This window comes from Falco punctatus, assembly GCF_963210335.1.
Source record: "Falco punctatus genome assembly, chromosome: 7".
Lineage (NCBI taxonomy): Eukaryota > Metazoa > Chordata > Aves > Falconiformes > Falconidae > Falco > Falco punctatus.
This window is the reverse complement of record NC_137587.1, coordinates 60,544,428-60,557,005: the sequence shown is the minus strand read 5'-3', so window position 1 is coordinate 60,557,005 and position 12,578 is coordinate 60,544,428. Positions and strand designations below refer to the sequence as shown.

The window sequence follows — 12,578 nt, the reverse complement described above, 5'->3', positions numbered from 1 at the left end:
CTCTGGCTCTTGTTCATTTGTTTGTACTAGTTGCTGCACACATAATTTATCTCCTATATATATAAAGTGCAGAAATACATCAGAATGTGCACAGAGCTTTGCATCTTTGGTAATCCAAACAGCACTGTAATCACTGTTTCTTTTTACATGAAGTTTTAAAACATTAGGACTCAGTACAGCAAAATTGTAGGCTATGCTGTATTTATATCCCATGTTTTCTTCTAGAGTTATATAAAAGCAGGGTATATCCATTGTAGATGCTGCTTTTTTTTCCCTTGCAGTCTATTTCATTTTGCATTAATTCATTTATGGGTTTTAGTACCATTCCTCTTACTTTAGTGAAATGACTTGTGCTTTGCACTGGTTAGGAGAGTCCTGCAATCCTACCAGCTTAGCAGTGACAGACATTGCCGTGCTTGGTGCAGAGGAGATGCTGCAGGAGATGAGCACCACAAAAAAACCTCGCCATCCCCTTGGGTCCTGCAATTTATGTGACTCCTTTGGTTATTGATAAAAACACAATACAATAAAAGGACACAGGTATGCGAATGAAATCTTCCATGGGTACATACAACCCAGCCAGACACGGGCACAGGCTTGCAAAGCAGATTTTAGACGGTTTGATGTGAAAGAAGTCAGAGGCACCGAGGATGTGAAGCAGCACATACTGCTGGTAAATCTGGCGGGTTCCTAAGTCCCTCCAGTATTATCCACCAAACCCCACACTCACGCGCTGCTCCTCCAGCAGAGCGTCACTGCGGTGGTTTTAGCTTAGGACAGTTTTGGCAAAAGCTTGAGCTGTGTTTGGTTCCCCTGAACTTTGGACCTGAAGAAGTTTGGGGAAAAATACTGTCCTTAGTTCCCATTATGAATTCCCATGGGAATGTAGCTGGGAAGGGCAGCATTTTCTCTTTCTGCAGTGCCCGTTGTGGGGAGTGACAAATACCTGGTCCTCTTGATTTAAAGATGTAGTAGCTGTGGGGCCGTGACCGAGTTGCTGGAGGATCAGCGTTTGGACACTCCTGTCACAGAGGAATTATTAGAATTAAATCGCTGCTTTTCTGTATTAATAGATCTTGGTGCACTTTAAGGAAGAGGAAAACTCATTAGTCACTCTCAGGGAAGCTGAGCTTTTCAATTATTATCTGTCTTAAAATGATTAGTTATTTCCTTGCAGTTGCAGAGCCAAGTCTTCTGCTGGGTAACTGGTGGTTACTCTGTCACTGTGCCAATTAATACTTGCCAAAACTTTGGCCCACGGTCTTTCAAGCACAGTAATTCAAATCTGAAGGCAGCACTCTGGGTCTTTGGTAAAACTCAGCTTGAAGTTTAGCTCTTGTTCAAGCAGCAACTTCACTACGTTTTACTATTGAAAACCACAATGTGGTTGTGGTTCTCTTGGTCTTGTGTTAAACGGGGCAAAGGTTTGTAAATTTTTCTGATGCAGGAACAGTTGGCGAGGTATGTGTTTTGAAGAACTATAAACAAGAAATATACTGTAATGAAGGAAAACCACAATTTTACTTCATTTCATTTAGAGCATCTTGCTAAGGAGTAATTGGGAATTAAATATGTGGCTGCTCTGTGTACACCTCAAGTATGCTGGATGCAAACTACCACGAGACTTAAGGCTGGTGCAGTGGCAATAGTGAAATGTCCAGACTGCATGCAGAAACATGGAGAAATGACATTTCTGTGGAAGGGTTAAGGAACTGAGGTGAAAAAGAGGATTTAGGAGGCTGGAAGAAAACAAGTGCCTGCCTAAGCAGTTCCATGTATAATGTTTTTTAAACATTGTATTCCAGTCCTTTCTGGAATGGAAGAAATCTCAGATTGTGGAGCCCAGAGTAATCAGTTAGAAAACTGGGGAAAACTTTCACCTGTCTCAAGTGGCTTTATGTTTTGTTTATTCTTTTTTAATCCAAAATACTGAACAATCTGCCAAAAAATAAGCTATTAACATCTGTGCAGAATATGTGAATATGTTTTGGCAAACCAAAAAAATGTTTGATGAACTTTCATGTCGGTATTTTAGGATTAGTAATTTCAGACAAAACCTGAGTGAACAATTAAACTATTTTTAGTGTCATTGTAAAATGATGGATAGCTGTATCCAGGATGCTGCCTTTGCAGCTAGACAGCCCTCACGCTTCTGGAGTGATTTGCTCTATGCTGGCTAAAGGAAGGTCAGAGGGGAAATAAGGAATTTGACAGGCAGATGTGTACCAGGATTTGGATTTCTGTGGAGGTCAGGCATAGTGCTGATTTTGAGTAGTTGCATGATTAACGCTTTCCCTGCCTCTGAAACACTGTAGAAAGACCCAGTAGAAGTCATGCCAGTTCAGACATCTATTAAAAGACTGGAACATCCAGATTCCTGGCGTGGGCAGGAGCTGGTTGGGATGAATTCACATGACTCAGCTGAAACTGGCAGTGCTGTGAGCTGCAGATCTTGCCCAGTGAGTTCAGAGGCACTGCTCAGGTGGATTTACTCAGCAGAGGAGGACATCAGTTAGAGCATAGTCACCGAGCAGACCTTTTTCTTTCTGCGGTGGGCGCCAGGAGGGTTGCTGCAGTACTTGTACCTCCCTTGCACCAATTCAAACCATGTTTAGAGTAATTCTACAGCTTCTTCACTTCCATCAAAATATGTAGCTAAACCAAACACAATTGCTATGCCTCCACATGCTGCTGTCTCCAGCCACGTGGTACCAACGAGCGGTTTAACGCCCACCAGCTCCCCTTCCAGTGAGCAATGTACATGTTTGCATTCATCAGGGTAGCTGTGTCACTAGCTGACTGATGGGCAAATATAAAGCCATGTGGAGACCCACAGGCTGTGTTTTCAGGCTGCTGGGGAACATAGCTGTCTCGGCAGAAATGTCTTTTGAAGCTATAGATAGGGTTGTCTGTATAATGGGTGGGAGTTTCCCTGTGAGGATGAGAAGGCAGCTGGGTATTGATGCTTCTGGAAAGAGGTAATGCAGGACAAGTAACTTCTGAATGTTCTGGCAAGAGAACAGAAGGAGAGTGCTGGCTGGAATTTTAATGACCAGGGATGAAGCGTGCACCAGAACCAGTCCAGATTCTGCTGAGGGTTGCTCTCATCAGGCATAAAGCCTGTGTGAAATCTTCATAAATGGAGATCTCAGACGCCCTCTCCATGAGCTTCATCTCTTTGTTGGAGCAGTTTCTGCTCCCTAAGAGCTGTTTGTATGTTTTCTTGGCTGCCTTTTTTTTTTTTTTTCTTCTGCTTCACAGAAGTATGAGAATTATTTGTAAGACTGAGTTAATGGCTTTCCACAAAATCACTATCCTGAAGTACGATGGCCTGCAGAGAGCATCGAGCTTGTTACGAGAGTGGGGAGAGGCTGGTAAGCCAGGAGAGGCTGGAAAACATTATTTGGTTGCAAGTAAGTGCCTCTTTTCAGGTGCTGGAAAACAGTACAAAGATTGGCACTTCATACAGTAAGCAGTCATAAATTAAGTCCTTCGGTTTAATGACCTAGGCTTTGTGCCTGTGCAAATTTTCTAATCGCAGAAGCAGCTAAGGCAAATACTGTTACCACAGGCACAGTGCCGTTCAGTAAGTCAGCCAGGCTTCTTTGGGCTATCAGCTCATCTAAGGATAAGAATTAAATCTCCTTAAAGCACATATCTGAAGTATAGTGTAATAAGTTGTGTTGTTGAAGCAGCCTGAAAAGCAGTGGCAATTAGATTAAACATGCCTTGTTTTTAATGAGCGCAGGCAAATATCTCTGTACGTGGTCTGTCAAGGCTCAGAGGGAAGGGATTTCCCTTATTAGGGCTCTCTGTTGTGGTTTGACAGAGAATTCAGGGAAACTTAAGCAGCTAGCGGTATACAGAGGGTATTTTTTTGTAGATAGATTGTCACAGTCCTGCAAGCAGAGGTATTTCCTAGTACTGCACCACTCCTGAGAGATGCTGGCTCCAAGGACAGTGCAGGGCAGCCTTCCCCAGGCTCTCTGCACAGCCACCCTCTTACCCTCACCTGGAGGGGTACAGTGAGGCTCATAATACTGGTGTTCTTTGGTGCCTTCTTGCAGGAGCCAGATCTTTCTGAGAACTTTAAAAAAAAAAATAAAATTGGCAGGGCAGGGCCAAATTTCTTGTCAACAGCAAGCACAAGGGCAGATGTCCGTGTGTGTGCTTGGGCTCATGTCCAGTTTTTCCCCTGCTGCGGTGTTTGTGCAGGGATGGGCACAGGTACTCGGTGGCAAATACTCCTGTGTTTGCTAGGCTGGAGCTCTGCACTAGAGCTTGTTATCATATTCACCAGTGAATAATCTTAATTGTCTGAAAATTCAAGACCCTGGAATGAGCTTGTTTCTAAATTCTTCATTAAAAATAGTGGAGCCTTTGGACGCCAAGTGATATAAAGCCTCCAGGGTGCTACAACCCCTCCAAAGGTGGAGATTTCAGTGCAAGCAAACTTCTGCAGCCCGTATCTGTACTGAGACTCTGAGGGACTCATTATATTTGTATTTGTCAGTGTTGTGTAGGCAGGTGTTTTTCCTACAGCTTCTTATTCAATGCCAGCCTGATTCATACTTCCAGCTACTTGTCATTTCTGCAATAAAATTCCTTAGCGGTGATAAGGTCTGGAGGAAAACAAAGATAACAAGACAAGGCTAGAATGTACTTGTTGCAGACTTGCCCAATTTATGGATATTTCCAAAACTGTTTCTTTTTCAGATTAGTTCTACGTGAGCTTTTCCTCTTGCTTCCCAGACTGATAAAGGCACAGGAAGGCAAAATTAGTATTTCAAAGTGGAGCTAACAGTTCAAGGCTGTGACTGCTTTCTTGTTCTTGTATATACATGTGTTCTGACTTCGATCCCCCAGACCTGGATGTAACACAAGTAACACCACTGCTATTTCCAATAATAATAATAAGTAAAGTGCTACTTGGGTTTCATAGCCTGCCCCTCCTGATAACATCTGTGATTCAGAGTTAATCGTCCACACAACACAGAAGTCAGCAGATATATTTCAATTCCCTTCTGTCTATTTAAATCCCCTAAATTACCCGCAGGTCAACCCATAGATGAAAGCCACAAGATATTTTTGAAAAAATTGGAAAGAAACAAAACCGTTTGCCAGAACACCAGATTGCAGATTGCACCGTTTTAGTACAGCTGGGCCGAAGCAGGTGGTGACATGGCTGTGTTCAGGTGATGCTAAAACCCCATCTTTGCTTATCCCCCTGCATCCCTTGCTGCTCTCTGTCTTCTGTGGCTTGTGTTTGCAGCTGGCCCAGTGGCAGCAGCTGGGATTAACAAGGTGACTCTGAGGAGGCTTGTCCTTCCTGAGATGATCCTTTTACAGCATGAATTAGAGCCATCTGAGCATAAAACAATCCCCAGGTGGCCATGGCAAACAAAGCTGCTCATCACTTAGAAGCCTGCCACATGAAACTGAAGGTTTTTCCTTGCTTTCACCCTTCTCCTGGTCCACTGGGGCTCCTCCGGGCCACCAGCTTCTCCTGACCTGACGTGCTTCTGCGGCACAGCAGCAGGAATACACCAAATTCACAATAGTCAGCAACAGGGTACTTGGGGACACATTAAAAAACTGGAATGTGATTCCTCCATGAAAACATATAGGGTGGGAAAAAAGATGATAAGATGGTGTACTGTATTTAAATGCAGGAAGTTCTTATTTTTGCTGGAATACAGTTGTCTCTGAGCCAAATGCTGGCTGCGTCGTGTCCTGGTTTCATGAATATCGACACACGTGTACCTCAGGGCAGGATCCCTTCTATAATGGGTTGAGCTTCTCAAAAGCAAAAGTCACATTCTTTTTGCCTAAGGAGGCACGTGGGTAAAACTAGAAAATATAATTTATATTAAGAGATGGCCTATGCCTTTGAATTTTTAATGGCTTTTCCTAAATGACAACATTTAGGAAAGGCATTTAAATCCCAATATGCACAACTCTGCTTAGGTAAACACAGACCTGACTTGTTAGTATTCCCACAGAAAGTGGTCTTCCAGAGGAGTCTATCCTTAATAACAAGGTCCTGAAAAAAATTGCAGGATGTTTGCCCAGTAGCTGTGTTTGTCATCGCAGGGGGTTTGGATGTGTTTAATGGACTGGAGTTGAAGGCAGAAAATGAAAAAGAAATCTAGAAAAAGAGAAGGAGCAAGCAACAGCTGCAGGGAGCTGATGGGAAACATGGGTTCAAGGAAAGGAGCTTGAACTGGGAGAAAGAGGTAAGGACGTGAGCCAGGTTCTTTGCAGCCCTTTCTCCACTCTTCTCAGCACCTGTGAGATGTGTGGGTATTTCTCACTCTGTTCTCCCCACCAGTGATGCTAGCTGGAGAGGAGCTGGCTTGTCCTGACAGCAGGTTTTGTGCCAGAGGAGACTGAACCTGGTGCTGGGCAGGTTGTTCTGAGGCCAGGAGACACTTTGGGAGAAAAAATCCAGCTTCATGCTGACTGACAGCGAGGAGCATCGACCTCTTGTGATTTGTGTGTGGGATGGGTTGGAGGCTGAATGCTGGCTTTGCTTTTTTTTGTCTTTTGAAGTTCAAAATTCAGCCTGTGAGAGAGAAACTTACCGAAGCAGCATGTGGGGATATCTGCCATGGGAAAGTCTGAAATTCCCAGTTGTCTTACTTCCTTTCGAGGTGTTCAGCTCATGTAGATGTTGACCAAAATGTTGGAGGGGTTGTTTTTAAATAGGAGAAATGACAGTTGGGGGAGACTGAGTCACTGGATGGAACTCTTTTTTCTTTTTTTTTTTTCTTTTTTTTTTTGAGCCCAAGGAAAAAGTAAGTAATTTTTAGTTGTATTCCATGGCATTCCCTCATCAGTTTACCCCAGATTTTCATCAGTGAGATCAGGATTTGGACCGTGTACTTCCATGGTCATCAGCTATGTGACACACCATGTCAATAAACATGGTGGGGCTGTTTGCTAGAATAATCACCAGCTTAGAGGTTCCCTTTGCTAAAATACAGCCAGGACTGACATCCAGCATAACCAGCAATCACGGCCAGATCATACCCATTTGCCCAGGAATGATGCTCCATCTGATGTAGTCAAGGGGCATGTTCACAGGATTGAACAAGTGTTATTTGTCCCCTCGCAGGAGGTGAGAGCCCCAGATATGCACTCCTTCTATGTTTACTCCAGCCAAATCTCATCTCCAAGTTCCATGACTCACTTTACATCCCACCACTTGCAAAAATCTCCCCTCCTTTGCCTGCTTGATCACGTTTCCTTGAGTGGCTTTGCCTTTGGGAGTTTGGGGTTGAACTGGGGGGGTGTTCTGAGGGTTGTAAATGAGGTATGTATGTGTGTACGTGCAGATCTGTATCTACCACATGTCCGAGAACAGAAAACCTCTTGCCTGCTTTTTTGCCTTTCCCTCATCCTTTTTTTTGTTTTTGCTTATCCCAGGAAGCCTGCTTATTGCCAAAACCTAATACTCTTTTAACACTTTGTCTGATGTTTTTGCTTCACCTGAAAGAGCCAGAACTGCAAATGCCAGAACTGCAAATGCCAATATCCTGGTGAAAAAAGAAAGGCTTCTCGGGTTTGTTTCATCCAGCCATTTCCAAAAGGAAATAAACAGGCTAAATACATTCATAAAAATGCATGAAACACCCTGTGGGGACTGTTGAATGACAGTAACAGAGGGGCAGAAGCGTCAGTTTTATACAGGCTGGTGTTGCCAGACTCTCAAAAATTTTCCAAGTGGCGTTTGAAACTGTTAGGACCCATTAACCACTGACTTTTTGCTAGCGCGTATTTCACTTTTCTTCTTCAAATGCCAGGTTTTGGTGGTTTTTTTGGTAAAAACACATAGGAAAATATTGGCCTGATTAAGAGCAAGAATGAAAAAAAAAAGAAAGAAGAATGTTCCTTACTTATAAAATGAACTATAGTTTATCACTAAAAAAGATTGTGAACAGTTACTTAGTTTTGGGGTGAAAATATCTTAAATAGCTCAAGTTAGTTTCCTAAGCATATTAATATGACTTTCCCTTAAACTGACAGCTAATTCTAAAGTCAGACTTTCCACCTGAGAATATTTTTATTTGTTTCTCTTGTAAGAAACTCCTAAGAATAAAAATTAAAAAAAAAAAAAAAATGTCCTGTGTATTGCTACATTGGACAGCATTTTGTTTATCTATAGTCTGGCTTCTACCCCTTGTGTTTTAAATGATTTCTCTCCCCTTAGTTTGTGCTGGTAGTTAAGCATAGGAGCGTCTAAAGCTACAGATGTTCCCACAGCATTCGGGCTGGGATCTGAAATTACCCGGAATTCATAATTTGGGGTCCATTATGAATTCAGTGTTTTCCCTTCTTGCTAGTGCTGTGTGTGTCCCAGAGCCCTCGGCGCACCTGGGCAGATCCCAGCTGACACGCCAGTACCCAGAGTGGCAGAACAAGGACCAAATGCCCTGCAAGATATTTAGGCTGATTCAAATTTTTCCGATTGTGCCTACAAATATTCACCCCAGAGGAGCAGCTTGTAAATAAGACAGAATGGCGAGGTTTAAGCAGAGGCATAAAGCAGAAGCTCCAGCTTATTGACCACCCTGAGAGAGGAAGGCTTCCTGCACTTGTGGCCCAGCCGGGAGGTCCTTGGTGGCCAGCGCCGTGGCTGAGAAAGGCATACGCACATCTGTTTGACTTTGAACGCAGTGTCCAAGGCGTCCCATGCCTCATTACTGCTTGTTGCCTGAGGTTGCATTTCTCCCTGGGTTTTGGCAATGGCTGGAGAACAGGCATCTACCCCCCCCTCCGCCGGCCAGCTGCCAGGCAGAGCCCTGCGGACCATCCCGCAGCAGTGCTGATGTTTCTTGCTTTGCTTTTCCTGGAGAGGATGGAGTCCAGTCCAGCCACACAGACAGGTATTTGGACAGGTTTACGGTGGACCTTGTACAAGCTGAAGAAACAGAATTGAAGTAAAGAACTAAATAGGAAACTGTTAAAACACCGCTAAATTAAAGAGAAAATAACCACCTTATTCTTTCCTATATGTACCTAAAGGATAACTTCTAATACTGCCCCTTCTCCCACCTCCTCCCAAGCCCTTTGTTGTGGGAGTGTACTTATTTCCATTGTTTGCTCCACAAACTCCAAAGTAGGTGCTTTTCATTTGATCTTTTCAATCTTGATTTAGTTTATTTCAGCATTGCACTCAGCCTGCTCACGTGCACACTAGCGCTTATATTCCCAAATGCCCCAGCAATTCAAGACTGTCGCAGCTGTGGGTTTTTTCACACTTTTTTTTTTTTTCTTTTTCTTTCAGCATCCAGTTTCCTTTTCTAGTGCTTTTCTCATTCCCCAGGGAGGCAGCAGTCAGTGTAGCACAGCACCAAAGCTGGTTCCCAGCATCCGAGGGAGATGACAAGCCCTTTTTGTGACGGTGTCTTCAGGGGGTGAAATGTGCTAACGCAATGCAAATCACCCTTATGAAACAGCCAAATGTCTTGGGACTCCATCCTAAAAATATTCCACAAATATGGCTGTGGTGCATTTCTTTCATTTCCTCTAGTCGGAGGCCAAATCATCTGAAAATATATCTGTTTTCTAGCTGTCCTGTGTTATGACACAGCTGGAGTTGGTTAAAATCTAGAGGGCAGTATCTGGCTTAAGCTGACGGGTCTTTGTGCAGCTTTGATTTATTATTCTAGAACAGCCTGTCCCCTCTTCCATCCTGTAGATAGTTTTGTTTGGTTTTAATGAGAAAACCAGAAAAAGGCTGAAATAGCTTTGCTTTTGTGTTCTCCATGTGTAATACAAAGTAGAGGTCTAGGTATCCAGATTCCCAGATTTCTCCAAATCGAAGCAGTGTCCCCTCATTTAATGCAGGGATGGGTGGCAGGTCATTTCAGGGGAGCCTTTGGAGAAACTTTGTCTTCCAGAGCTTTGTAGGACCCAGAACGACAGCCAGTGAAGGTGGTATTTGTCTTTCTGTGAGCCAAATTTATATTCTCATGTTTTAACCAGGAAGCCAGGTAGTTAAAAGAATACTTTTAAAGCCTGGATGGTTTTGATATTATAAAGGAAAGCTAACCACAGTACTGGTTCAGGCACCTTAGTGTGGCATGCTGAGCCACTTCAGAGGGTGGAAAGGAAAAAATAAAATTAAGCTAATTATCTTGGCGTTCAGGTTTTCTTTTGAAGCGTAAACTTCTTGTGGCTCTCTGTTTTGCACAGTACAAGTGCATCCCACAGACAGGGAAGGGTGTCAGGATCTTTTGTGGAGGATCCTTTTCCGTCCGTATCCAAACTGCATCTTTTGGCTCTGTGTCTTGTTTGGAGTTTCTAGTGTGGAGCCGGTTTTTCTCTCCATGAGGGCAGCAATGCAAATCACAGGATAGAGGAAAGCCATGGGGACAATCTTTCTGGTAAATGAGTGTGCCGAAAGTGTGGTAGACAAGAGTTAAAAGTTGATTTAACTTTACCCTTCGTTATTCTAACTGATGCTGAAGAAGGAGACGGGGAGAGGGAGATTTTAATGGAAACCATAATAATAAACTTTGCTGTAAAGTGGAGGAAGCAGGTCTCTTTAGACCATGGCTCTGGTTCAAGCTGGAGATTACTTTCTAATTCCTGAATCTGTGCCCCCGGTGAAATGTCTGCTGGATGCCGGTTCCCTCTCCCGCAGCAGCTCCGGATGAACTGAAACAAGCCCCGGCTGCCTCAGGAGACACAAGTGGGTATGTGACTGGTTGTATCTCAGCCTTATGGGGCAAGGAAGAGAAAATCTCTCGTTTTAAGCCATCCTGGCACCTGACTCAAAGTCCTCTGAGGTCAGCTGGGGTCTCTGGATCAGACCTTTGTAATAAGCAGCCATTGTTTCCAGACGAAGCAAAAAAATGTGATTTTCTTTGGCTTTGAGGATTTGTTATGTTTTTTTTAAAGGAGGAAGAGAACCTCAAAGGACATTTCTTTGTTTTCCCCTGAAGACTGTACTCTTGGCTGCAGACCATCTCTCTTGCACTCAAGCCCTTAAATGCATTTTCTCTCTTTCCCCCTGCCTCCTCTTTTTGCCAACAGAGGAGACTGGCTGTGCGTTGCCCTCTGCTATCCTAGAGAAGCCGTGTTTCAGGTGGTGGCAGATATCTACCAGCAACGGACAGGGACGGTGCACAGCGTGAAGCACTACCTCGCTGCTCCTTCCCGTGCCAGCGCTCTCAATGGGACCGGCGAGCGGCTCTTCTACTTTGACAGAGCATCAGGGTGAGCCCTGCATTGCCCCTGCACGGGCAGCAAACCCTCAGGGTCTTTCTCTTACCAGTCCCAGCACGTCCTTTCCCTTCCTCATAGTTAAACCTCAAGCCCATTCATCTTGCGTGGTCCTTTCACCGATGGCATTTCACAGTGGATGTACAGGCTGGAGTGCCTGGGGTAGGTCTGTGCCTGCATCACCGAGCAGGGATTTGCATTGCTGTTAAGAGAATGGCTGATTTCTTGGCTGGGCTCAGCTCCTTTAGGCATCCCTCCTGCTCAGATTTCCACAGGTGTGGGTGCGGTGTAAATGTTTGTTCAAACCCACTGCACCCCAAAGGGCCATGAGAAGGAGCCCTCTCATGACTGCTGCAGCTTCAACGCCGAGATCGTTTGGGAGGGTTCAACTTCTTCATATTGCCATGAAGAGAGATTTCTAAAATTATCACTTTCCAAAACCCAGATTTTGCGGGAAAAGGAGAGCACCGTAGTACATCTCTTATTTTGAAGGCATGAAGAGAGTCCTAGAGATCTTGCAATATCTTTGTAAGACTCTAGGACACCTTCGGTTAAAAAAACACATTACAAAATTGCGTTTCTCAGTCAGCTAAAATAGTTAGGGAGGAAAAAAGTGTTTTGTGGTCTAACCATGGGTCCCATGATGCCTCACCTGACTAAGTAGATACTTCAGGAACCAATCCACAAACACCAGATTTGAAATAAAATGGGATATATTTATTCATTTGATCATAACACATGAGCAATCAAATCCCAGAATGTCTTCCCTGCTAACCAGGCTCCTTGCTGATGGCCAGATCTCTCTCATTGTAGGAATTGTGAAATAACAATTTACTAATTAATCCTGCCTGCTTTTTTTTTTTTTTTTTTTTTTTTTTTTTGAGGGGGGTGGGAGTTACCCAAAATCTGTAAACAGGTTGTTTACCACTGAATAGCTGGGAAAATGGTTTCACATGTGGGTCTGTGGGGGAAGAGGCACTGGCAGCCATCTGGACCTGGTACGTGCAGATTGGTGGGGTAACCTAACTTAATCCTGGCACTATCAGCCTTTTGGTTCTCTGTTTAATTCAGCAGTGATTTTTTTTTAGCCTTTTAGAGTACAGAAGTTACGGGACTGGCTTTTTTTCTTTTCCTGTTGCTGTTTTTTAGACTGTTTCATAATGAGTGGGATGTTTCCCCTTCTTTTTTTAACCCCACATGCTGGATCCTTGGAAAGGAACCAAGCTTACTCATTCTTTCTTCCAGACAAATAGAAACAAGTATTTAGTTTTGAAAGAAATAGAATGAAAAATCCCTTTAAAGCTCACATATCTTTTTGGTCCTGGAGCTGAACTGAGCTGTTTATA

The 12,578-nt window shown here is 43.8% G+C and overlaps 2 protein-coding genes across 11 annotated transcripts in view; both read left to right on the top strand.

Annotated features, from left to right (window-relative positions):
* Positions 1–12,578, top strand: part of CEMIP (cell migration inducing hyaluronidase 1) — a 121,839-nt gene that overhangs the window by 29,793 nt on the left and 79,468 nt on the right. The window lies entirely within an intron of this gene.
* LOC308067100 (cell surface hyaluronidase CEMIP2-like) overlaps positions 1–12,578 on the top strand; it is a 57,156-nt gene that overhangs the window by 36,833 nt on the left and 7,745 nt on the right. The window contains exon 19 of the mRNA XM_080395360.1: positions 11,044–11,226. Coding sequence (XP_080251486.1) covers positions 11,044–11,226 — 183 coding nt within the window. The remainder of the gene's footprint in view (positions 1–11,043; positions 11,227–12,578) is intronic.